At 58.4% G+C, this 26,167-nt stretch overlaps 1 protein-coding gene and 2 gene segments (V, D, J or C); all 3 read left to right on the forward strand.

Moving 5' to 3' along the window:
* Positions 1 to 1,627: 1,627 nt before the first annotated feature.
* On the forward strand, positions 1,628 to 25,248 carry LOC142594513 (immunoglobulin lambda-1 light chain-like). The gene is made up of 4 exons (XM_075718108.1): positions 1,628 to 1,673; positions 1,808 to 2,091; positions 23,167 to 23,212; positions 24,899 to 25,248. Exons 1-4 carry the CDS (start codon positions 1,628 to 1,630, stop codon positions 25,222 to 25,224), a joined length of 702 nt encoding a protein of 233 aa, XP_075574223.1. The 3' UTR covers positions 25,225 to 25,248.
* Positions 12,569 to 17,285, forward strand: LOC142594550 (Ig lambda chain V-1 region-like). The segment is given in 3 exon segments: positions 12,569 to 12,614; positions 12,748 to 13,056; positions 17,098 to 17,285. Coding segments are annotated over 3 exon segments (543 nt in total).
* On the forward strand, positions 15,371 to 16,993 carry LOC142594551 (Ig lambda chain V-1 region-like). The segment is given in 3 exon segments: positions 15,371 to 15,416; positions 15,551 to 15,949; positions 16,968 to 16,993. Coding segments are annotated over 3 exon segments (471 nt in total).
* Positions 25,249 to 26,167: the final 919 nt, after the last annotated feature.

The following is a 26,167-nucleotide window of genomic DNA, read 5'->3' on the forward strand; positions in this document are numbered from 1 at the left end:
GGACATCCCTTCGCGATTCTCTGGATCCACGTCTGGCTCCACGGCCACGTTAACCATCAGTGGGGTCCAAGCCGAGGACGAGGCTGTCTATTACTGTGGTAGCAGGGACAGCAGCAGTGATGCTGTTGTACTGACACAGAGAGATGTGGAAGCAAGCTACAGTGGAGTTAAAAAAGGTGGGTTTTCTGCCCTTCTCACTCATGGTTGAGCAGGCCTGTGAGGCTGAGGCAGGTTTGTGTCCCCTCTATGAGGCGATGCTTGTAAATGTCCTCCCAATTGTGCCTCATGGTGGAGGAGGTGAGTCTGGCCCTGTGGGCACCTCGTGCCTGTCCCTACAGCAGGCATGCCATTGCCTTCTCCCCAGCCCCACTGCCTCTTTCTACTGGCAGCTACATACAGCTCGTGCTGCCCCTTCTCCTTGCAGGGCCCCAGGGCTCTGTGTGTGGCTCCTTGTTTCCTCACTTTCCTCAGTGCTATCATGGCCTTTGGGCATCAGGGCCGCGTCCCGCTGCCCAGGGAGGGCTGTGTTGTGGGGCTGTCTATTACTGTGGTGGCATCGACAGCAGCAGCAATGGTGTCTGGTGATAATGAGCAATAGGAAGTGAGACACAGACTCCAAAAGCAACGGAAGAGTTTCAGCCCTTCTCCCTCCTGGCCAAGCAGAGTTGTGGCTGTGGGGCTGAGGCAGGCTCCTGTGCCCTCTGCACGATCATGGCTGTGACTGTCCTCCCTTTCATGTCCCAGAGACCTGGAGGTGACTTTGTGGCTGGGGAGCATTGCTCCTGTCCTTACAAAGTTCACAGTGTGGCCTTCTCGCCCATCCCACTGCCTCTTGCTACTGATGACCATGTCCTCCTGCTGCTGCCAGAGCTGCCTCTGTGCTGGGATGCGTTGTGGTGGGCTCTGCTCGCCAAATGTGCCTGTGACTGTGTCTGGGTCTGTTCTCCTCTGACTGTGGCATTCCCCATCCCCAGTGAGGACTGTGCGGGTGGGGTACTGGCTGACCCCCTGACTCTCTCCTCTCCCTCTCCAGGTTCCCTGGTCCAGGCAGTGCCCACTCAGCCACCCTCAGTGTTGGTGAAACCAGGACAAACCGTCCAAATCACCTGCTCTGGGTTTAGCAGCAGCAGCGGCTATGGTGCTGGCTGGTACCAGCAGAAGGCACCTGGCAGTGCCCCTGTCACTGTGATCTATGCTAGCACCAACAGACCCTCGGGCATCCCTTCACGATTCTCTGGATCCAAGTCTGGCTCCACGGCCACGTTAACCATCAGTGGGGTCCAAGCTGAGGACAAGGCTGTCTATTACTGTGGTGGCTACGACAGCAGCAGCTCTACTGGTGCCATAGTGACACGGAGCAATGGGTAAGTGATACAAAATGCTCCCGCCATCGCAGGGGCAAGTTAGGAGCCTCTGCTCTCCCCATTTGATGGTGGGGCAGTATTAGAGCATTAGCTTATTCAGGGCATTGTCCAAATGCTTCTATAATACTGACTGGCTTGGGTCACCAACGATCTCTCTGGGAGATCGGTTCCAGTGTCTGACCACCGTCTTGGTAAAGAAATGTAGGGATGACCCCCAGGAGCTCTGTTCCTGCACTGCGCTACAGAGCTGGTGGGATCGCGCCATGGCCTGGGCCCCTCTCCTCCTCGCGGTGCTCGCCCATGGCTCAGGTGCCCTGGCCAGACTCGCTGCGCCCGGCCGGGGCCTTTGGGCACAGGGGCCCAGTCCTGCTGCGTGGGGAGGGCTGTGCTGGTGGGGCCCTGGCTGACCCCCATCTTCTCCCCTCTCTCCTCTCCCTCTCCAGGTTCCCTGGTCCAGGCAGCGCCCACTCAGCAGCCGCCCTCGCTGTCAGCGAACCCAGGAGAAACCGTCAAGATCACCTGCTCTGGTGGTGGCAGCTACTATGGCTGGATCCAGCAGAAGACACCTGGCAGTGCCCCTGTCACGGTGATCTATGCTAACGACAACAGACCCTCGGACATCCCTTCACGATTCTCTGGATCCAAGTCTGGCACCACGGCCACGTTAACCATCAGTGGGGTCCAAGCCGAGGACGAGGCTGTCTATTACTGTGGTAGCTCCGACAGCAGTGGTTATGATGTTGTAGCGACACAGAGAGATGTGGAAGTGTGCTACAGGGCAGTTAAAAATGGTGGTTTTCTGCCCTTCTCCCTGTATTGGGTTTGTGTGGCAAGGTTTCAGTAGCAGGGGGGCTACACGGTTGGCTTCTGTGAGAAGCTGCTAGAAGCTTCCCCTATGTCTGATAGAGCCAATGCCAGCCGGCTCCAAGACGGACCGGCCACTGGCCAAGGCTGAGCCCATCAGAGACAGTGGTAGCGCCTCTGTGATAGCAGATTTAAGAAGGGGAGACAAAAATACCCCTCTGGGACACAAACTGCCGCTGGAGTGAGAATATGTGAGAGGAATGAGTCTGCAGACACTGAGGTCAGTGCAGAGGGAGGGGAGGAGGTGCTGCAGGTGCCGGAGCAGAGATTCCCCTGCAGCCCTTGGTGCAGACCCTGGCGAGGCAGCTGTGCCCCTGCAGCCCATGGCGGCCCACGTGGGAGCAGATATCCACCTGCATCCCCGGGAAGGATCCCACGCCAGAGCAGGTGGATTTGCCCGAAGGAGGCTGTGACCCCATAGGAAGCCCACACTGGAGCAGGCTCCTGTCAGGACCTGTGGGCCCATGGAGAGAGAGGAGCCCATGCTGGAGCAAATTTGCTGGCAGGACTTGTGACCCCATGGGGGACCCACGCTGGAGCAGTTCGTGAAGAACTGTAGGCCATGGGAAAGGACCCACATTGGAGAAGTTCATGGAGGACTGTGTCCCGTGGGAGGGACCCCACGCTGGAGCAGGGGAAGAGCGTGAGGAGTCCTCCCCTGAGGAGGAACAAGTGGTAGAGATGACATTTGATGAACGGACCACAACCGCCATTCCCCATCCCCCTGCACCACTCGGGGTGAGGAGGCAGAGAAAATTGGGAGTGCAGTTGAGCCCGGGATGAAGGGAGGGGTGGGCGGGAAAGGTGTTTTAAGATTTGGTTTTATTTCTCATAACCCTAGTCACTTTTGATAGGTAATAATTTAAACTGATTTTCCCCAAGTCGAGTCTGTTGTGCCTGTGACGGTAATTGCTGGGTGATCTCCCTGTCCTTACTTTCTCTCCCCTGTCCACTTGAGAAGGGGAGTGATAGAGCAGCTTTGGTGGGCACTTGGCATCCAGCCAGGGCCAAGCCACCACATTGCCTCGTGGCTGAGCAGGGCTGTGGGGCTGGGGCAAGTTCCTGTCCCTGTCCAAGGACGGGACTGTGAATGTTCTCCTGACTGTACCGTGCCGTGTGGGAGCTGACTCTGGGGCCAGGGGCACTTTGTGTCTGTCCCTACGTAAGGTATGGCATTGCCTTGTCCCCAGCCCTGCTGCCTCTTGCTCCTGGCAGCCCCATCCTCGTCTTGCTGCTGGAGTTGCCTCTGTGCTGGGATGCTCTGGGCTGCCCAGGGCTCTGCTCCCCGTTAATGTGCCCAAACCCTGAGCGGGGCCCTTCTCCAACGCTGGCACTCCCTATCCCTGCTTCTGCCAGCTCTCTTCACAGGGCCCCAGAGCTCTGGCCTTGGGCTCTGTCTGTCTTGCTCTGGGTCCCTGCATGGCATCGGGACTTTATGGAAGAGGGGCCCCGTGCCCGTCCTGCTGTGCGGGGAGGGCTGTGCTGGTGGGGCCCTGGCTGACCCCCTGACTCTCTCCTCTCCCTCTCCAGGTTCCCTGGTCCAGGCAGCGCTGACTCAGATGCCCTCAGTGTCAGCGAACCTGGGAGAAACCGTCAAGATCACCTGCTCTGGGACTAGCAGCAGCAGCAATGCTGGCTGGTACCAGCAGAAGACACCTGGCAGTGCCCCTGTCACTGTGATCTATGCTAGCACCAACAGACCCTCGGACATCCCTTCACGATTCTCTGGATCCAGCTCCGGCTCCACGAGCACGTTAACCATCAGTGGGGTCCAACCCGAGGACGAGGCTGTCTATTACTGTGGTGCCTACGACAGCAGCAGTGCTGGTCTCAAGGTGACACCGTGCCACAGGCAAGCGATGCCTTGAGTGTCAAAGAGATCATTTTTATCTCCTGCGTCCCCTCAGCCAGGCAGGGCCCTCTTGCCAGTTTTGGGGTTTTCCCTTTCCCTGCCAGTGCCCTTCCCCATGTCCCCTGTGTCTCAGGGCTGTGACTATGTCCCCAGTGTTGGGGCCCTGGTGCTTGAGGGCCCCTGGCTGGGCTCGTTCCCACTGCCCAATATCCACGTGAGGGCCAGGGGAGCCTGGGACAGTGTTAGGAGCTGGAGTCAGCAGAGCTGCCTTGGAAAAGCTTTGCCACGTTTCTGCTCGCCCAGGCTGAGTCTGGCCCAGGGCCCTGCGGCATTGCAGCCGCCCCCGGTGTGCGGGGCTGTGTGCGTGGCTGTTTGCCAACGCAGGGGAACCTGAGGCACTGCAGCTGGGCAGGGAGACCTTCTGCCTCAGCCCCTCGCTCTCACATGGGTCTGGCTCAGCCGTCCCTGTGTCCATGTCCCTGGGGCAAACCACCCAGATCTGCTCCAGGAGCACCAACAGTGCTTATGGCTGGTACCAGCAGAAGACACCTGGCAGTGCCCCTGTCACTGTGATCTACAACAACAACCAAAAACCCTTGGATATTCTGTCGCGATTCTCCAGATCCCAGTCCAGCTACGCAATCACATTAACCATCACCGGGCTCCAAGGCGAGGACGAGGCGCTCTGTTCCTGTGGTGCCCAGGGCGGCAGTGCTGATCAGCATCCCGGTGCCCCAAAGGGTGTTTGGGTGCTCTGGGCTGACTGTTGCTGTCCACTGTGCGAGGGTGGCAGCGATCCTGGCAGTGGTGCTGGAGGATGTGGAAGTGGCACAGCTCCTGGCAGCGCAGAGCTGCGCTGTGGCTGGTTGCTCCTGCCCTCAGAATGTGATGTTGGCGCTGCTGCTGTGCGTTTATTCACTGTTGGGTAGCCTTCGCACCAGAGGGCCAGCTCTCTCCCTTCCTGGGGAACACAGCGGGGCTCCCCCACTACCAGGCTTTTACTGAGCGCACGTGTTGGGCACGACAGCCTGGCACTGCTGTGTCTGGGGCTGCTTCCTGGGCCCGCAGAGGGGTGACTTGCAGCAGCTTCTTGAAGTCATTTTTGCCTCCTGGTGTCTTCCCAGAAGCTGCGTGCTACTATTTTGTAGGAAATCAGACTTCTGAAGGCACTGCCAGCTTAAATGTCTGAGCCTGACGTGGCTTAGGCTGTTTAGTAGCCTCGAGGGCTGTTCCAGGCTAAGCGCGACTCTGCCTGAGACGCTGCTGTCAGTGCCTGCAAACGGCAGTGCTTCCCAGATCCCTGCAGCCCTTGGCAACCAGGTGTGTTAGAATACCTAAGCATAAGGTACGTGAATAGCAAGAAGTGTAAGCTCGTCGGGAAGACTGACAAAGTATGTTTTCTTTCCAGGGACGTCATCCCTTCATTTGTACTGATGGATATCCAGGCTTCCACAGTTGTGACTTATGTATACCAGCTAGTTGAGGATGATGTGAAAGTAGAAAGAATTGAGTTCAAGAAGCACGGAATCATGTTCAAACCCGCTTGTTGACTTCCCACCGCCTTCCAGCCCTTCTCTTTCCCGCTAAGCCGGAGTGGAGGCAGGCCACGCGGGGGAGCTGCTGCTGCGGCGTGTGGGACTGGAAAGCAGCCGCGACACTACTGCTTGTGAGCTTTTGAAAAAACAAACCCAAGAAAACAAAGAGAAGAAAACCCAGCCAACAAAGTCCCCCACGTTCGTCTTGGTTCCAAAGGAGAAGCTGAAGCAGAAGAAGCTGCTGATTAAGAGAAAGAGGCCTGTGGGAAATGTCCTGTGTCTAAGCAGGAGCTGCTGCTGTTCCTGGCCTGAGGGAGTCACAGAGGGCGGTGGTAGCTTGGCATTGAACCTCTTTGGTGAAAGGAGCACAGAATAATAAACGCCTCTGTTCATGTGTCTGGGCCCTGTTCATTATGCTGCTAAAAGGTGAAGGTGGGCTGGCATTTGGTGTGAGGGGGCTCCGAGGTCTGAAAGGAGGCTGCTGTTTGCTTCCTGAGATGCAGCCCTGAAGCGTTTTGGGATCTGTCAGACATGCCCAAGGACTCAAAGTGCTTTGGCAGACCCATGCCACCTCCTGCTTAGGAGCAGCACGGAAAGGCAGCGGCAGGTCTGGGAAGGGTGGTATGGAGAGCTCTGTGCAGGTGTGTGGGGCTGGGCATTTGCCCTCATGCTCCAGAGGCAGAGGCGGGGCGCTGCTCCTCATGCCCGCGGTGCTGTAGAGAAGCGGGAGCGCCTGTGCTGCTGGAGGGATCCTGGCCCGGGAGGTCTCGGAGCACCAGCCTGCGGTGGGGGTGTGCTGCGGGCTTGTGCTGGGCCGGCCGCGGGTGCGGAGCCCCCCGGAGAAGCGCCCAGGCGGGAGGGGAAGGAGAGCGTGGCTGGAGGAGCTGTGCTGCCGCAGAGGGGTGGTCTAGGGGCGGGTGATGCCGGGGTGTTTCTGCCATCCCTTGGCACGTGTCTTGGCTAAGGTTGTGCTTAACAGAAGCAGAGCTGAGGAGCATTTGCCCGGACACCTCAATGCAGCTGCTCAGAGTCCTGTGGCTCCAGAGAGAAACGTGGCTGTGGTGCCCTGTTGTGAAGCAGGACCCAGTTTTCCCAGCTGAGAGGCCCAGGGAGCAGGCAGCCCAGCGTGATCTTGGTGCCTTTGGTGGGCCCGAGAGGCGGCTGCAGTGGGCAGGGGGAGCGCTGGGACAGGAGCTGCCAGTGAACATTGGGGGCCCCATTTCCACGGAGGGGCCGTGCCCTGGGCAGGTGGGGGCTTAAGAGGGAGCTGGGTCCAGGGCACAGCCCCATCGGCGTGGGGACACAGAGCTGGTGGGATCGTGCCGTGGCCTGGGCCCCTCTCCTCCTCGCGGTGCTCGCCCACGGCTCAGGTGCCCTGGCCAGACTCGCTGCGCCCGGCCGGGGCCTTTGGGCACAGGGGCCCAGTCCCGCTGTGCGGGGAGGGCTGTGCTGGTGGGGCCCTGGCTGACCCCCATCTTCTCCCCTCTCTCCTCTCCCTCTCCAGGTTCCCTGGTCCAGGCGGCGGTGACTCAGGAGCCTTCCTCGCTGTCGGTGAACCCAGGAGAAACCGTCAAGATCACCTGCTCTGGGGTTAGCAGCAGCTGCAATTATCCTGGCTGGTACCAGCAGAAGGCACCTGGCAGTGCCCCTGTTACTGTAATCTACCAGAACACCAACAGACCCTCGGGCATCCCTTCACAATTCTCTGGACACAGGTCCGGCACCACAGCCACGTTAACCATCAGTGGGGTCCAACCCGAGGACGAGGCTGTCTATTACTGTGGTGGTAGCGACAGCAGCAGTGGTGATTGGGGTGATAAAGGCACTTGGTAATGGGGAAGTGAGACACAGAACTCAGCACTGAGGGCTCAGGCAGGTTTCCGTGCTTTCTGCACGAACATGGCTGTGACTGCCCTCCCTTTCGTGTCCCAGAGACCTGCAGGTGACTCCATGACTGGGGACCACTGTCCTCGTTCCTACAAAGTTCACAGTGTGGCCTTCTCGCCCATCCCACTGCCTCTTGCTACTGATGACCATGTCCTCCTGCTGCTGCCAGAGCTGCCTCTGTGCTGGGATGCATTGTGGTGGGCTCTGCTCGCCAACTGTGCCTGTGACTGTGTCCGGGTCTGTTCTCCTCTGACTGTGGCATTCCCCATCCCCAGTGAGGGCTGTGCTGGTGGGGCCCTGGATCACCCCCATCTTCTCCCCTCTCTCCTCTCCCTCTCCAGGTTCCCTGGTCCAGGCAGCGCTGACTCAGGAGCCGTCCTCGGTGTCGGCGAACGTGGGAGAAACTATCAAGATCACCTGCTCTGGGATTAGCAGCAACAATGGCTATGCTGTTGGCTGGTACCAGCAGAAGGCACCTGGCAGTGCCCCTGTCACTGTAATGTACAGCTACAACAACAGACCCTCAGATATCCCTTTGCGATTCTCTGGATTCACGTCCGGCTCCACGGGCACGTTAACCATCAGTGGGGTCCAAGCTGAGGACAAGGCTGTCTATTACTGTGGTGGCTACGACAGCAGCAGCTCTACTGGTGCCATAGTGACACGGAGCAATGGGTAAGTGATACAAAATGCTCCCACCATCACAGGGGCAAGTTAGGAGCCTCTGCTGTCCCCATTTGATGGTGGGGCAGTATTAGGGCATTAGCTTATTCAGGGCATTGTCCAAATGCTTTTATAACACTGACTGGCTTGGGTCACCAACGATCTCTCTGGGAGATCGGTTCCAGTGTCTGACCACCGTCTTGGTAAAGAAATGTAGGGATGACCCCCAGGAGCTCTGTTCCTGCACTGCGCTACAGAGCTGGTGGGATCACGCCATGGCCTGGGCCCCTCTCCTCCTCGCGGTGCTCGCCCATGGCTCAGGTGCCCTGGCCAGACTCGCTGCGCCCGGCCGGGGCCTTTGGGCACAGGGGCCCAGTCCCGCTGTGCGGGGAGGGCTGTGCTGGTGGGGCCCTGGTTGACCCCCATCTTCTCCCCTCTCTCCTCTCCCTCTCCAGGTTCCCTGGTCCAGGCAGCGCTGACTCAGCTGTCCTCGGTATTGCCCAACCTGGGAGAAACCGTCAAGATCACCTGCTCTGGGATTAGCAGCAGTGGTTATTATGGCTGGTATGAGTAGAAACGGGATGGTGCCCCGTCACTGTGATCTACCGGAATGACAACAGACCCTCAGGCATCCCTTCACGATTCTCTGGTTCTGTATCCAGCACCACGGCCACGTTAACCATCACTGGGGTCCAAGCCGAGGATGAGGCTGTCTATTACTGTGGTAGCTACGACAGCAGCAGCAATGGTGCCTGGTGACAATGAGCAATAGGAAGTGAGACACAGACTCCAAAAGCCGTGGAAGGCTTTCAGCCCTTCTCCCTCCTGGCTGGATGTGGGGCTGAGGTAGGCTCCTGTGCCCTCTGCATGACCATGGCTGTGACTGCCCTCCCTGTCCTGTCCCAGAGACCTGCAGGTTCTGCTGGTCCCCCCCAGTGCCTTGGGAGCATTGTCCTTGTCCCTGCAAAATTCACAGTGTGGCCATGTGTGGCGGGTTGGCTTTGGCTGGATGGTAGGTGCCACCAAGCCGCTCTATCACCCCCTCGTCAGTAGGACAGGTGGGGAGAAATGAGATGAAAAAAACCCTCGTGGGTCAAGGTAAAGGCAGTTTAATAAAAAAACAAAAGCAAAAAAAGAAAACAAAGACTTTATTCTCTACTTCCCATCAGCAGGTTTCACCCAGCCACTTCCTAGGAAGCAGGGCTTTGGTACATGTAGTGGTTGCTCCAGAAGACAAATGTAAATAACAAATGCTCCCGCCTTCCTCGTCCCCTCTCGACGTCATATGGTATGGAATATCCCTTTGGTCAGTTTGAGTCAGATGTCCTGGCTATGTCCCCTCCCAAGATCTTGCCCACCCCTAGCCTACTTGTGAGCAGGGGGGGAAAATGTTGGAGCTTTGATGTTGTGCGAGCACTGCTCAGCAGTAGCCAAAATAGTGGTGTGTTATCAACACCCTTCTACCTACCAATACGAAGCACAGCACTATGAGGGCTGCTGTGGGGAAGATTAACTCCATCTCAGCCAGATCCAATAGACCTTGTCTGCATCCCCACTGCCTCTTGCTACTCATGACCACGTTCTCCCACTGCTACCAGAGCTACCTCAGAACTGGGGAGTGTAATGCTGGGCTCAGCTCCCCAAATTGGCCCGTGACTGTGGTTGGGTCCATTCTTCTCCGACTGTGGTATTCTCAGTACCACTGCATGGGGAGGGCTGTGCTGGTGGGGCCCTGGCTCACCCCCATCTTCTCCCCTCTCTCCTCTCCCTCTCCAGGTTCCTTGGTCCAGGCAGCGCTGACTCAGCAGCCGTCCTCAGTGTCAGCGAACCCAGGAGAAACCGTCAAGATCACCTGCTCCGGGATTTACAGCATAAGCAGCAGCTGCAATGCTTATGCTGGCTGGTACCAGCAGAAGGTACCAGGCACTGCCCCTGTCACTGTGATCTACGACAGCAGCAGCAGACCCTCGGGCATCCCATCGCGATTCTCTGGATCTTACTCTGGCTCCACATCCACGTTAACCATCAGTGGGGTCCAACCCGAGGACGAGGCTGTCTATTACTGTGGTAGCTACGACAGCAGCAGCAGCAATAAACCCACGGTGACACAAAGCAATGGGGAAGTGATACAAAAAGCTCCCGCCATCGCAGGGGCTGGTTAGGAGTCTCTGCTGTCCCCGTTTGATGGTTGGGCACGTGCGCGCCATGGCCCTGCCCTTGCTGCCCTGTGCTGCAGATGGCTGTGCCTGCTGTCACAGTTCATCTGTCCCATAGAGCCCCAGATCTGTGCCTGTCCCCTGTCATTTGGGGAGGGCATGTACAGCACTTGGGAACGTGCCATTCTCCACGGCCACTTTACCCACCCCTGGGGTCCAAACGGAGGCAGAGGCGCTCTCTGACTGTGCCGGCTGGGGCACCAGTGATGTTCAGGGTCACAGTGACTCCCAGCACTGGGGAAGTGAGACACAAACATTCTGTTGCCCCAGGGCCCCTCGGGTGCCACCTGCTGCTGCTGCTGCTGCAGCTGCTTGGATGCGCTGGTGGAGCACCATATGTGCCTGTGAGGCGGCTCCTGCCGTGGGGCACGTGCTCTGCTCCAGCAGGTCCCCTCCATGCTGCCTGCAAGGCAAGAGCCCCCCTGCAGCCCTGCCCTGCCTGTGCCCATCGGGTCTCTGTGCCCCGGGCGCCTGGGGGATGGCAGCGTCGGGGACAGGGAGGCGTCGTGGCTGTAGGGGCATTTCTTGTGGGCACAGCCCCTCTTGGGCTAGCCACATAGCTGCTGAAGGTGGCCACGATCCCTGCGCCCTGGGTTGGAGCAGGGCGGGCCAGTGGCTGTCCCAATGGCTGCGAGCAGAACCCCTGGTCTGCCCTGGCTCTGGCTGCATTTGCCCAGGGCCGGCCCATTGGGGTCTTGATCAGCTCATGGAGAGGCACTGCTGGAGCCACAGGGCTCGGTGCCAGGCAGCTCCCCTTGTGCTGGGTACTGGAGACCTGGGAAGAGCAAAGGTCTTGAGCAATGGGCCTGGGCTGGCAAGGGAAGAGCCAGGGCAGAGAAGCAGCAAAGCAAGAGGGTACCGCAGGTGCTGGGGCTGGGGCAAGACCCAGAATCGCTGGGGCTGGAGGTGCCTCTGGAGATCATCTCGTCCCACCCCCCGCTCGAAGCTGGGTTGGCTACTGCAGGTTGCCCACAGGCTTTCCAGGTGTGTTTTGAATATCTCCAAGGATGAAGACTTCACAGCTCTCTGGGCAACCCATTCCAGTGCTTGACTGTCCTTGCAGAGAAAAAAAGTTTTTGCCATCTTTAGGCAGATTTTCCTGTGTTTCAGACTGTGCCCATTGCCTCTCGTGCCGTCAGTGGACAACTCTGAGAGGAGCTTGGCTCCATCTTCTTTCCTGCCCCCAAGAGATATTTATAATGTTGATAAGATGCCCCTGGGGCTCCCCGCCTTGGGCTCAGCCATCCCAGCTCGCACTGCCTCTCTCCGTACAAGTGATGCTCTGAGCCCTTCATCATCCTCAGGGCCCTTCCCTGGCCTTGCTCCCATCTGTCCCCATCCCTAGCTGGGGAACACAGAGCTGACACAGCACTGGGCTTGGCCTCAGGGTGCTGAGCCAAGGGGAAGGATCCTCTCCCCAGCTGCTGGCAATGCTCCTGCTAATGCAACCCACAGGCGCTTTGCTGGCTCCTCTGCACCTTGGTGTCCCCCCAGACCCCTGGGGCCTAGGGTTAATGGTTGGAATGGATGATCTTAAAGGTCTTTTGCAACCTAGACAACTCTGTGATTCTATGATTCTGCCACAGGGCTGCCAGCCGCTCAGCCCCAGTGTGCCCGGGCAGGGGCTGCTCCCCACAGGGGCAAGGCACTGCATGGCTCTTGAAAGAGAAGGGGCAAGGGCAGCACTCACTGCAGGGCCCCAGGTGCATCGGGGAAGGGCAGGAATGGCCAAGGCCTGTGTGGGGCCAGGAACACGTGTAGGAGAGGAAGATGTGGAAACTGGGGCAGGGGGTGCTGTGGGTTGGCGTCGTCCCAGCCCCGTCACTGGGAGCTGTGAGCACCATGTGCCCCCCTACCCCAGCAGCCGTCTCTCCTGCGCCCTTTAGCCCTGCCATCCCTCGGCCTGGGCTGGGGACGGGGGGGCCGTGCTGGCAGGTTTCAGGCTCTGAGCTGGGATGTGTCCCCGCTCCGTACCCGGGGACATGCCCCGCTGCATCTGGGGTGGGGGGGCTGGGCGGGGAGCGGGGAGGGAGGTGGGGAGAGAGGTGTGGGCAGGATCTGTCCCTGAGCGCGGAGTCAGATTTGCATGGAGGGGCCGTGCCCTGGGCAGAACCGGGCTTAAAAGGGAGTTGGGGTCCGCGACACAGCCCCATCGGCGTGGGGACACAGAGCTGGTGGGATCGCGCCATGGCCTGGGCCCCTCTCCTCCTCGCGGTGCTCGCCCACGGCTCAGGTGCCCTGGCCAGACTCACTGCGCCCGGCTGGGGCCTTTGGGCACAGGGGCCCCGTCCCGCTGCGTGGGGAGGGCTGTGCTGGTGGGGCCCTGGCTGACCCCCGTCTTCCCCCTCTCTCCTCTCCCTCTCCAGGTTCCCTGGTCCAGGCAGCGCTGACTCAGCAGCCGTCCTCGCTGTCGGTGAACCCAGGAGAAACCGTCAAGATCACCTGCTCTGGGCTTTACAGCAGCAGCGGCTGCTATGCTTATGCTGGCTGGTACCAGCAGAAGGAACCTGGCAGTGCCCCTGTCACTGTGATCTACAGCGGCAACAGCAGACCCTCAGGCATCCCATCGCGATTCTCTGGATCTTACTCTGGCTCCACATCCACGTTAACCATCAGTGGGGTCCAACCTGAGGACGAGGCTGTCTATTACTGTGGTAGCTACGACAGCAGCAGCAGCAATAAACCCACGGTGACACAAAGCAATGGGGAAGTGATACAAAAAGCTCCCGCCATCGCAGGGGCTGGTTAGGAGTCTCTGCTGTCCCCGTTTGATGGTTGGGCACGTGCGCGCCATGGCCCTGCCCTTGCTGCCCTGTGCTGCAGATGGCTGTGCCTGCTGTCACAGTTCATCTGTCCCATAGAGCCCCAGATCTGTGCCTGTCCCCTGTCATTTGGGGAGGGCATGTACAGCACTTGGGAACGTGCCATTCTCCACGGCCACTTTACCCACCCCTGGGGTCCAAACGGAGGCAGAGGCGCTCTCTGACTGTGCCGGCTGGGGCACCAGTGATGTTCAGGGTCACAGTGACTCCCAGCACTGGGGAAGTGAGACACAAACATTCTGTTGCCCCAGGGCCCCTCGGGTGCCACCTGCTGCTGCTGCTGCTGCAGCTGCTTGGATGCGCTGGTGGAGCACCATATGTGCCTGTGAGGCGGCTCCTGCCGTGGGGCACGTGCTCTGCTCCAGCAGGTCCCCTCCATGCTGCCTGCAAGGCAAGAGCCCCCCTGCAGCCCTGCCCTGCCTGTGCCCATCGGGTCTCTGTGCCCCGGGCGCCTGGGGGATGGCAGCGTCGGGGACAGGGAGGCGTCGTGGCTGTAGGGGCATTTCTTGTGGGCACAGCCCCTCTTGGGCTAGCCACATAGCTGCTGAAGGTGGCCACGATCCCTGCGCCCTGGGTTGGAGCAGGGCGGGCCAGTGGCTGTCCCAATGGCTGCGAGCAGAACCCCTGGTCTGCCCTGGCTCTGGCTGCATTTGCCCAGGGCCGGCCCATTGGGGTCTTGATCAGCTCATGGAGAGGCACTGCTGGAGCCACAGGGCTCGGTGCCAGGCAGCTCCCCTTGTGCTGGGTACTGGAGACCTGGGAAGAGCAAAGGTCTTGAGCAATGGGCCTGGGCTGGCAAGGGAAGAGCCAGGGCAGAGAAGCAGCAAAGCAAGAGGGTACCGCAGGTGCTGGGGCTGGGGCAAGACCCAGAATCGCTGGGGCTGGAGGTGCCTCTGGAGATCATCTCGTCCCACCCCCCGCTCGAAGCTGGGTTGGCTACTGCAGGTTGCCCACAGGCTTTCCAGGTGTGTTTTGAATATCTCCAAGGATGAAGACTTCACAGCTCTCTGGGCAACCCATTCCAGTGCTTGACTGTCCTTGCAGAGAAAAAAGTTTTTGCCATCTTTAGGCAGATTTTCCTGTGTTTCAGACTGTGCCCATTGCCTCTCGTGCCGTCAGTGGACAACTCTGAGAGGAGCTTGGCTCCATCTTCTTTCCTGCCCCCAAGAGATATTTATAATGTTGATAAGATGCCCCTGGGGCTCCCCGCCTTGGGCTCAGCCATCCCAGCTCGCACTGCCTCTCTCCGTACAAGTGATGCTCTGAGCCCTTCATCATCCTCAGGGCCCTTCCCTGGCCTTGCTCCCATCTGTCCCCATCCCTAGCTGGGGAACACAGAGCTGACACAGCACTGGGCTTGGCCTCAGGGTGCTGAGCCAAGGGGAAGGATCCTCTCCCCAGCTGCTGGCAATGCTCCTGCTAATGCAACCCACAGGCGCTTTGCTGGCTCCTCTGCACCTTGGTGTCCCCCCAGACCCCTGGGGCCTAGGGTTAATGGTTGGAATGGATGATCTTAAAGGTCTTTTGCAACCTAGACAACTCTGTGATTCTATGATTCTGCCACAGGGCTGCCAGCCGCTCAGCCCCAGTGTGCCCGGGCAGGGGCTGCTCCCCACAGGGGCAAGGCACTGCATGGCTCTTGAAAGAGAAGGGGCAAGGGCAGCACTCACTGCAGGGCCCCAGGTGCATCGGGGAAGGGCAGGAATGGCCAAGGCCTGTGTGGGGCCAGGAACACGTGTAGGAGAGGAAGATGTGGAAACTGGGGCAGGGGGTGCTGTGGGTTGGCGTCGTCCCAGCCCCGTCACTGGGAGCTGTGAGCACCATGTGCCCCCCTACCCCAGCAGCCGTCTCTCCTGCGCCCTTTAGCCCTGCCATCCCTCGGCCTGGGCTGGGGACGGGGGGGCCGTGCTGGCAGGTTTCAGGCTCTGAGCTGGGATGTGTCCCCGCTCCGTACCCGGGGACATGCCCCGCTGCATCTGGGGTGGGGGGGCTGGGCGGGGAGCGGGGAGGGAGGTGGGGAGAGAGGTGTGGGCAGGATCTGTCCCTGAGCGCAGAGTCAGATTTGCATGGAGGGGCCGTGCCCGGGGCAGGACTGGGCTTAAAAGGGAGTTGGGGTCCGCGACACAACCCCATCGGTGTGGGGACACAGAGCTGGTGGGATCGCGCCATGGCCTGGGCCCCTCTCCTCCTCGCGGTGCTCGCCCACGGCTCAGGTGCCCTGGCCAGACTCGCTGCGCCCGGCCGGGGCCTTTGGGCACAGGGGCCCCGTCCCGCTGTGCGGGGAGGGCTGTGCTGGTGGGGCCCTGGCTGACCCCCGTCTTCTCCCCTCTCTCCTCTCCCTCTCCAGGTTCCCTGGTCCAGGCGGCGGTGACCCAGGAGCCGTCCTCGCTGTCGGTGAACCCAGGAGAAACCGTCAAGATCACCTGCTCTGGGGTTAGCAGCAGAAGCAGTGCTTATGCTGGCTGGTACCAGCAGAAGGTACCAGGCACTGCCCCTGTCACTGTGATCTACTGGGGTGACAGCAGACCCTCGGACATCCCTTCGCGATTCTCTGGATCTTACTCTGGCTCCACAGCCACGTTAACCATCACTGGGGTCCAACCCGAGGACGAGGCTGTCTATTACTGTGGTAGCTCCGACAGCAGCTATACTGGTGCCACGGTGACACAGAGCAATGGGGAAGTGATACCAAAAGCTCCCGCCGTCGCAGGGGCCATTTCGGAGTCTCTGCTGTCCCTCTTTGATGGTGGGACACGTGCGCGCCATGGCCCTGCCCTTGCTGCCCTGTGCTGCAGACGACTGTGCCTCGTGCCCCATCTCGGGCATCCCTTAGACACCCAGGTGTGCGGCCATGCCCTATCACTTTGGGAGGAGACAGGATAGGATAGGATGGGATGGGATGGGATGGGATGGGATGGGATGGGATGGGATGGGATGGGATGGGATAGGGTAGGGTAGGATAGGATAGGACAGGGCAGGATAGGAGAGGATAGGTTATTTCAGTTGGAAGGGGCCTACAACCATTACCTAGTCCAACAGCCTGACCACTTCAGGGCTGACCAAAAGTTAAAGACTGGTTTTTAAGGGCATTGTCCAAATACCTTCAAGACACTGACAGGCCTGGGGCATTGAGCATCTCTCTAGGACGTCTGTTCCAGTGTCTGACCACCCTCTCAGTAAAGAAATGATGGGATGACCCCCATCTGCCCTGCCCCTGTCCGACGCTGCAGGGCCGAGTTGCCCCTGCGCTCCCCGGCTGGCACCCAGGGCCCTGCCGGGTGCCTCCCTGCCCTCCTCCCAGCCCAGCTGTGCCACGAGACCCCGGGGCATCACCCCCGGCGGGCTCAGCCCTGCTGTAACTGCGGCCCCAGCACCCAGAGGTGGGGATGTGCCATGGGCTGGGGAGCTGGGCCAAAGCTTTGCCTTCAAACCTTGGGAAGGGACGTTTCCCGTGGGCGCAGCAGCTGCAGGGCCGTGCGCGAGGCTGCTGGGGCAGAGCAGGGCTGGCTGGGGGCTGCTCTGTCGTGCTGCCAGAGGAGGCCGTGGGCTGCTCCAGCGTTGGCTGTGTTTGCACCTCTTGCCCTCTGGGAAGCCCCTGGCCCTAGGCAATGCCCCAACACGGCCCCACAACAGCACGGGGCTGCCCAGCAGCATGACCCCATCCCCATCCTGCTGCGGGATGGGGGTTCCCATCTGGAACTGGGGGTACTGCTGGGCACAAAGGCGCTGTCTGCTCCATGTCATGGGTTGCTGCTTGTTTTCAGCTTTGACATTTCCTGCATCCACATGAGAGTGATGGGCAGGAGGCACGGGCTGGGGGTGAGGGTGTGTGACAGAGCTAGGCTGTGGGCAGGGCTACTGGCCCCACGGGGACTGGTTTTGTGGTGTCGGGAGCTGCCATGTGGGCAGCCGGGTCCCAGGTGGCCTTGTCCCCCAGCTCTGTGCCCGGGACCATGGTGTTGGGGGGAGGGCCACGTGCCATGGGCTGGGGCTGCACTGAGCACCCTGACAAGCCCTGTCTCCAGCCCTGCTCCCCTCACCCGCTGCAGGTCAAGGTCCAGGTGCTCATCAGTTGCAGATAATGTTCAGCTGAGGAGCTCAGAGAGATGGAACTGGGGGCTTTACTCCTGCCTTTTCCCAGCCCTTTCCCCATGGAAGAGCCTAGCTGGACCCAGCTGGACCCCCACATTCCACCCCAGTAGCAATATACTGCGCAAGGGCTTGTCCTTTCATCCCTGGCACCGGCACCAGCTCCTCTGCTCCCCGCAACCCGTGGGGGAGATGTTGGAGCTGCGGGCGCTGCCTGGCCCTCTCCAGCCCCCCTACCCCAGAAGCCCATCTCTCCCACGCCCTTTAGCCCTGCTATCGCTTGGCCTGGGCTGGGGACAGGGGGGGCCGTGCTGGCGGGTTTCAGGCTCTGAGCTGGGATGTGTCCCCGCTCCGTACCCGGGGACATGCCCCGCTGCATCTGGGGTGGGGGGGCTGGGCGGGGAGCGGGGAGGGAGGTGGGGAGAGAGGTGTGGGCAGGATCCGTCCCTGAGCGCGGAGTCAGATTTGCATGGAGGGGCCGTGCCCTGGGCAGGACCGGGCTTAAAAGGGAGTTGGGGTCCGCGACACAACCCCATCGGCGTGGGGACACAGAGCTGGTGGGATCGCGCCATGGCCTGGGCCCCTCTCCTCCTCGCGGTGCTCGCCCACGGCTCAGGTGCCCTGGCCAGACTCGCTGCGCCCGGCCGGGGCCTTTGGGCACAGGGACCCCGTCCCGCTGTGCGGGGAGGGCTGTCCTGGTGGGGCCCTGGCTGACCCCCATCTTCTCCCCTCTCTCCTCTCCCTCTCCAGGTTCCCTGGTCCAGGCAGCGCTGACTCAGCAGCCGTCCTCGCTGTCGGTGAACCCAGGAGAAACCGTCAAGATCACCTGCTCTGGGGTTAGCAGCAGCGGCGATGTTGGCTGGTACCAGCAGAAGGTGCCAGGCACTGCCCCTGTCACTGTGATCTATGACAGCAACGACAGACCCTCGGGCATCCCTTCGCGATTCTCTGGATCTTACTCCGGCTCCACAGCCACGTTAACCATCAGTGGGGTCCAACCCGAGGACGAGGCTGTCTATTACTGTGGTAGCTACGACGGCAGCAATGATCCCACAGTGACACAGAGCAATGGGGAAGTGATACAAAAACCTCCCTCCATCACAGGGGCCATTTCAGTGTCTGTGCTGTCCCCGTTTTATGGTGGGGCATGTGCGTAGCATGGCCCTGCCCTTGCTGCCCTGTGCTGCACATGACTGTGCCTGGTGTCCCAGCTCGACCATCACTTAGAGCCCCAGATCTGTGCCTGTCCCCTGTCATTTGGGAAGGGGATGAGTGCCAGCAGCCCTGTCCCTGACCCACACTGTGGGTCCAAAGTCCCCTGCAATCCCTGGCTGGCACCCAGGGCCCCGCCAGGTGCCTCCCTGCCCTCCTCCCATCCCAGCTTCTGCAGGAGCCCCCGGGCGCTGGGCTCCTCCTCCTCCCAGCCAGTGCTGATTTTAGCCCACAAAGTCAGCAGTTTCTGGAGTTAGATGTTTGCACAAGCCATGCCAGGGCAGTTTCAGGATGGTTTGTGCTGCAAGGGTGCTCGGCACATCCTGCCCTTTCCCTTTTCATTTGCTTCCAGGCATGATTGGGCAAGCCACATGGCAAGAGCAGAGTTCCTGGCATAGTCTCCACTGCTCAGCCCCGACAGCTGGGACACAGCAGTCGTGCATAGTCTCCCCAGTACCCTTCCAGGACCAGCACCCCCTCACCTGCCCCCACTCCCGCTGAGGCCACGTGCCAGGAAGGTGCTGAAGGGCCAACACCCCTGGTATGTCCAGCGCAGCATCAGTTCTCCTCCTTGCCTCCCTCCAAGGAGAAGAGATGGACTTTTGAGCTGAACATTGTTCCCCTTTACTATCCTTCCCTAAAATGGAACTGAAACCCCATCAAAGTCTCAGAAATGCTCAGAAACTGGTCATCCACAATAGATGGTATCAGCTTCAGCTAAATGCTTTGCATAGACAATTTCAGTGATTGTTTTGGTTAGTTTCAGCCTTTGCACCAATGCATAAGCCTAGCCAGAGGCAAACCAAACCTCTGAAACAGAAAGTGCCTTGAAGCACAAAATCTTCGAAGCATCATTTATTTTCTAGTGACTCAGGAGATTCACTGACTCTGCATCTTTCTATAACCACTTGCACAAATTGCTGTATTTGAATATTTTCAAGTTCAATTTAAGTTGGTGCTATTGAAATTCAGGGCTCCAAGAGCTTGTTTCTCCGAGCCGAGCACCCTGTGCCCTGTGAGATTGGCACAACACCGGAAAAACACTTTACAAAGCAGCAGCCAAGCCTTCCCTGGGGAATTTGAAGTTAATTGGTCTTAGCTGAAAACCATCCTGGCTCACCCCTGCCTTGGCTATTGCAGCTGCATGTAGGCATCCACATCCCTTGCATGCTTTTCTCTGCTAGTCCCAGCTCTTCCTCTTTACCAACAGCCTCTGATGCCTCCTCTCCAACCCTCTTTGCGTGCCCTGGCCCTTGGCAGATGCTCCCAGGAACCCTCACCCCAGGGCTGCTGCTCCAAGGGGCTGTGAAGGCAAGGGGCTAATAGGGTGCTACCAGAAGCAGCAGCCTGGGGGATGCAGAATGGGCAGCGGCAGCTCTGTGGGAAGGTGAGTTCTTGGGAGGGTAGGGGATACTGCTGGCAGGGTGCTTGGAGCAAACCTGCAGGTCTCTGCGATCTCCCTGTCTCCTGCACAAGGAAAATATGTCTGCCATGCCCTTCTGTCCATGCTGCTCCTCCCTGCTGCTCTGGAGCTGGCTTAGCTGGTGGAGAAGCACCATCCTCTGCCCCCCGATGCCTTGGGAAGCAGCCAGCACCTCAGCAGAACCGTGTGAGATGGGTTTAAGTGCTCCGCTTGGCACCAAAGGCTGCTCCAGCACTGTCCAGCTCAGCTCCCAAAAGCAGGAGGGTGCCCAGGGCAGGACTGGTAGCACACAGGCTGCCTGCCCTCCACTGCCTGTGCTCACCCTGGCAGTAACACGTTCCCCCTCAGCGCATGCATGCACTAGGACCTGCTGCTCTCACTCACCCTTTACTTCGTGCTTCTCGCACCCCACTTGGCCCCCTGGCTTGCCCATAGCCCAGGCCATGCTGCCCACTCAGGGCTGCCCATGCTTGGTGCATCTCCGGCATCTCTGCATGGCCCAGCCCAGGGAGGAGTGCTGCAGAGGAGTGCTGTGGTGCTCAAATGGGATGAAGCTGGACCTGGTGAGCTGCCAACCCATCCCCAGAGACAGGGTGGGACTGATTGTAAGGCCGCCAAAGGCAGACTGGCCCAAACTGAGGGGGGACCTTCATTAAAACTTGTGACCTAGTGAGCGTTTTATATGGGGGATATTTGGAGGGGCATTGACATGTGACTTCAGCCAAGACCTTGGCCAACGGTGGTACAGCTGCTGGATATCCCTTGGGAGAGATGGGTAGGGGGGAAGATACATAAATACCATCCCTACTCCATCATCCCCAGCAAGTGGCATGGGTTGGGCTTGCTAGCAGAGGACAGGATTGTCTCTTCATGCCTCAATGGCACTCAGGAGGATGGCTGCCTCTTCAGCCTCCAAAAAGCAGCATAGCTGAGTCTTGGCTACAGCTGCACACGTGTGTGGCACAGGGCCAAGACGTGGGATGCTGATGATGGGGAATCCTGCAGACACACATGCTGGGTGTCCTCCAGAGAGCTGGGGCCTCTTACCTCCAGGGCAGCCTTTTTAGATTGCTAGGCTGAATATTAAAAAAAATAAGCTGACCGCAGACATCTTGAGCTATTAGCTCCTTTGCTGGTGGTGGGAGCTGCACTGAAAGATTCCAACAAGGACCAAAACCCCTGCGGGTACAGCCAACAACCAGTACATGGCCAGCAGCTACCTGACAATGAGTGCCACCGACTGGAAGAGCCATGAGACCTACACCTGCAAGGTCACACATGAGACTGGTACCATTGAGAAGGTCCTGAATAGATCTGATTGCTCCTAACCTCACTGGGCAACAGACAGCCCTGGCCCTGGTACATCATATCCCTGGGCACAGTGCTTCACCACCTGCCCCATCCCTGTCCCCTCCTTCTGTGCAAGTCTCTGCCGTCTCTGTGGGCCCTTCCCTCTCCCCGTGCCTGAATCCCTCCTATCTCCCCTGCCCTGTCCTCTCATCCTGGGCATCATCCAAATAAACCTTGAGCCAGTGCTGGCACTGCATCCACATCTCCCAGTCCTTTCTCCTTGGTCAAATATGTTCATGACCCTGCAACAAAACACGGCCCCAGCTGGCTAGGAGCTTAACTGCTCACTCCCACGTCTTGAGCTTGATGGGTTGGTGCATTTTCCCCTGCAATGGCCTGTGGCTGGTCCTTGGGTGTCCCCAGCCGGCTGCTGCCTTCCCTCCACAGGTTTCTGCCCCACGTTCTGTTGCACCTGGAGAACAGAGCAGCAGCCACCTCAGGTGCTGGGGCTGCACCAGCCCTGAGTTTGGTCCTTGGGCACTGGCTTGATCTCCTGCAGCAAAGGCAGGGGCTAAATTAAGTCAGAGAAAGCAGCCAGCCAGGGCTCCTCCGCTGCAGCACCCAGTGCTGGCAGATGCCCCTAGTCCTCCCCTCCGCCTGCAGACCAGACCCCCCAATCCAGGCAGGGCACTGAGCATTAAAACCTGTGATGAGCTCTGTTAGGGCAGAAATAAAAAAACCCTGAATTTGGCCTTCAGTCATCACCTACTAATGCAGCAATAGGCGCCTTCAGCAAGCATCCCCGGGTGTGAACCTCTGTGATGGCTGGCAGGCTTCGTTGGCTCAGGGGGACTCTGAACTCCCCCACACCAGAGCCAACCCTGCACCAGTGCCTTTGCCAGCGCCAAGATGCCAGGTGTGACAGAGGGAAGTGCTTATTTACCCTCAGTGGGACGGTCCAGCGCCCCATGCCCAGCCCTGAGCGCAGGGCTGAGCCCTGGTACAGTGGCAGGTGCAGTGCGACGGCAGCCAGGGCTGCACCGCTCCCCTGCTGCGGGGTGCCCCAGCACAGGGTACCCTGACACAGCTGCCGTAAGGAGGCTCGCCCACCCACCAGGCACCAAAAACCATGCCCAGGTAAGGCTGTGGGCTGTGCCAGGGTCTGGCTTTGCCCTGGAGAGCAGAGCCAGGTTGCAGGGAGGGCACAGGTGCTGGGTGGTTGGGTCCCCTGTGAAACTACGGCACCTATGCCAGCGCTGGTGTTTCTGGGCGGGGGGAAGGATGGGTGGAAGGTTTATTCATGAGGTTTACCTTCACGCATACTGTCCAATGGCCGGTTGTCCCCATTTGCCCTGACCGCAGCCACGGTGCGGCCTGAGGGGTGGCAGGATGGTGGCTGGTGCTCCCCAGGGCAGCCCACAGCCACCTGCATGGCAGCAGCGCAGGCCAAGGCAAGGTGCTGCCTGTCGTGCCTTCGGGGCACCCAAAGCCTCCAGCAGCCCTTCCTCACCTGGAATTAACATCCCCACACCACAGGCAGGGACATGGGCTTGTAATGAGCACAAGGCACGCGGTCCTGGGTAGCAGTGGGTCTCTGGAGCAGCCAATGACACAGCCACAGCTCTGGAGAGCCCAGCCAACGCAGTCCATGTGGGATGGCAGGGCCAAGGCCACCCATTTTCCTGTGGCTCCTTCAGCAAGGACACACAGTCATCCCCACATGGCTGTCCTGCTGCTTCTGCCTTGCCACATCCACCGGGGCACATCCAGCACCGTGCATCCAGCCTGCTGCGTCCATCGGGACACCTCCATCCTGCTGCATCCATCGGGACACCTCCATCCTGCCGCATCCATCAGGGCATCTCCATCCCATCACCTCCATCCTGCCACATCCATGGGGCCCAGGACTGCTCCTGCCATGGGGCAGGAGGTTTTTGTATGGCCCTGTATCACTGTGTGGTGTATTCGGGCCCGGGACCACGCTGACCGTCCTAGGTGAGTCGCCGACTTCTTCTCGGTCTTTCCTTCCCCACCGCGAAATTGTGACCATTTGTCGATTTTCGGTGATTTGGGGTTTTTTTCTCGGACTTGGCGCTGGGCTGGGGTCTGCCGCCGGTTCAGGGATGGGCACTAAGCGTGGCGTTGTGGGCTGCGTCTTGTCCCTGCGGACTCGGAGGGCTCTGGTGCGCGCCACAGAGGATTGGGGGCTATTTTCGTAATTGAAAGATCTTAAAATTTGGCCAGGAAATGTGTCTAAGGTCTCAGAGAGCCTATTTCAGAAACTCAGATTTAGGTGTCTAAGAAAGTAAATTTTTGTCTTTGTTAAAGAAATTAGTCATTAGTCTAAGGTCTAAGGTCTAAGTCCTCAACTCAGTCCCGAGGACTAAGTCTGCCGCCCTTGGTGAGGAGCAGGGGCTTCTCTGCGGCATCCCACGGCCGAGGGTGCAGGGACTGCAAAATGGCAGCCTGTCTTTGGCTGTGAGTGGGCTGAAGTTCCTTTCAACTTTGTGTTAAAATGGCACGTCCCCAGAATCTTAACCAAAAGTTTTCAGGGGTATCTTAAAGAGTCCGTTGTCCAGGTAAGCCGTGTCAAAAATGGAGATTATTGTGTTGAAAATGCTGCTGGGAACATAATTTCTCTATTTTTGTCTGTAATTTTTTTTTAAATTTGGTCAAAAATACCAGTCTGAACCAAATTACTGGGGGTGTAAGATCAAGAAAAATGTAGTTTGCCAATTTCTTCAGCAGAAAGTTTTTAATGGCAGAGTCCTCCTGGTTTTCGATTAGAAATAGAGATAGAGACAGAGACAGAGACATTGTGCATTTGGGGAGGCAGCAGAACCACCTCAGAAAGACCAAACATCTTTTCTCTGTCTTCCTTCGCGTGATTTTTAGTTGTGCCTTTTCTGAGACAAGTCTGAAAGTGTCTGAAAGCAGAGCAGAAAACGGGATGGTTTGTCTTTGAAATTTTGATTTTTAAAAGAATTGCCTTGCAAAGGGAAAGAAATGGGTTTATGGCAACTAACCAGAGATTTTGTTTTATATGTATATTATATATATGAATATATATATCATATATATGTATATATATAAAAATGTGTATCATATATTACACATTTTTATATGTGGAAAATATATATAAATACATAAATGTGCATATTATATAAATTATATATAATTATACCTATATTTATATACTGATATATACTATATACATATGTAGTATCTTGTATATTTATGTATGTAATATATAATATACATAATTTGATGTACATTAGCTGTATATATAGATATCTATAATACATAATGTATATATGCACATATATACACATATAGTGTATATATACATATAGTACATATATAATATATATACTAAGTATTCATGGGATGTATGTGTATTACACATACATATACACATATATTTTTTTATATATACATATATAAGTATATTTATGTATATACATATATATGTACATTTATATATATACATATATATAAAAATATATAGGTAGATGTATCGTAAATCTAAATACATTAGAGTTATAAATGATAAACTCTTAGCTGTGGGGAAAGTGGGGAGTTTCTGGGCAGTGCCAGCTGAGGCAGGCAGGGCAGGCAGGGCAGGGGCTGTGGCAGGGCACAGGGTCCCCCCTGACCCTGCACCGCTCTCTCTGCACACAGGCCAGCCCAAGTCCGCCCCTGTTGTCCACCTCTTCCCACCATCCACGGAGGAGATCTCGGCGCAGAACAAAGCCACCCTGGTGTGTCTGCTGGAAGACTTCTACCCCAAAGCCGTAAAGGTGATCTGGACAGCCGATGGCCACACTCTCTCCAGTGGCGTCGAGACCAGCCAGTCCCAGCGGCAGACCACCAACAACAAGTACCTGGCCAGCAGCTACCTGACGATGAGTGCCTCCGAGTGGAAGAGCCACGAGACCTACACCTGCAAGGTCGAGCACGAGGCCGGCAACGCGGAGAAGAGCCTGAACAGATCCGAGTGCTCCTAACCCTGCAGGGACCTCCACGTGCCCGGCAGCCCCTCACCGGCTCCCTCCCTCTTCCCCGCTGCTGGGGGCAGCGGCTCCCCCCCTGCTACAGATGTCTCTCCCCATGTCCCCCTGTCCCCTGCTCCTGCCCCCCCACCCTGAGTGTCACACAAATAAACACCGACACTGAACTAGCGCTGGCTCAGCATCCCTGTCTCTGTGTCTTTCCAACACGCCTGCCGCCCCCGCACCGGCCAGCATCACGCCAGTGGCACCAATATAGAGGAGGGTGGGATGGGATGGGAACACACACGCATGCACACACACGCACACACACGTGTATTTCTGGGGGTGTCCAGGACTCACTGCAGCTCTTGCTCAGCCGCGGGGACCTCGCTGAACCCCCCTGGTACTGCCAAGACCAGGGGATGAGCAGCTTGGGGCATTAGCCTGGCCTAAGCTCCCATGCCGGTGGTGAGCACATGGCCCTGGCTGTGCTGGCCTTGTCCCTCACCCACTGGCCTCTGGTCACCAGGTCCCTTGCAGAGACATGTGGTTTGTGATGGGGCCATGGCCAGCCATGTCCCTTTGATGGCCAGCCTTGGCTCTGTCCCCATTTCCTTGGTCACCCCTGTGTCCCCCAGGATGGGGGTGCCGGTGTAGCCGCTGGGGCATGCACATGCACTAACCTGTCCCTTGCACCCTGTGCCACGGCAGGCTGGGCCCCTGCGTGCCGCATGCCCCATCCCCGACACAGCCCCAATGAAGTTTCCCTGCGGCCCTGCACGTAGAGCAGCTCACAGCCACAGCTGTGCCGAGCGCGCCAGTGCTCAGCTGCAGGCGCCCCATCAGAGCTGCCAGGAGCCACTGCAGGGACAGGGGATGGGAGCACCCGGCCATGCTGTGTGCAGTTCTGGGGGACATGGCCCCTCCACAGCCTCTTGGTAAAGAGGGAACGGCCCCG

Source organism: Pelecanus crispus, chromosome 11 (genome assembly GCF_030463565.1).
Source record: "Pelecanus crispus isolate bPelCri1 chromosome 11, bPelCri1.pri, whole genome shotgun sequence".
Classification (NCBI taxonomy): Eukaryota; Metazoa; Chordata; class Aves; order Pelecaniformes; family Pelecanidae; genus Pelecanus; species Pelecanus crispus.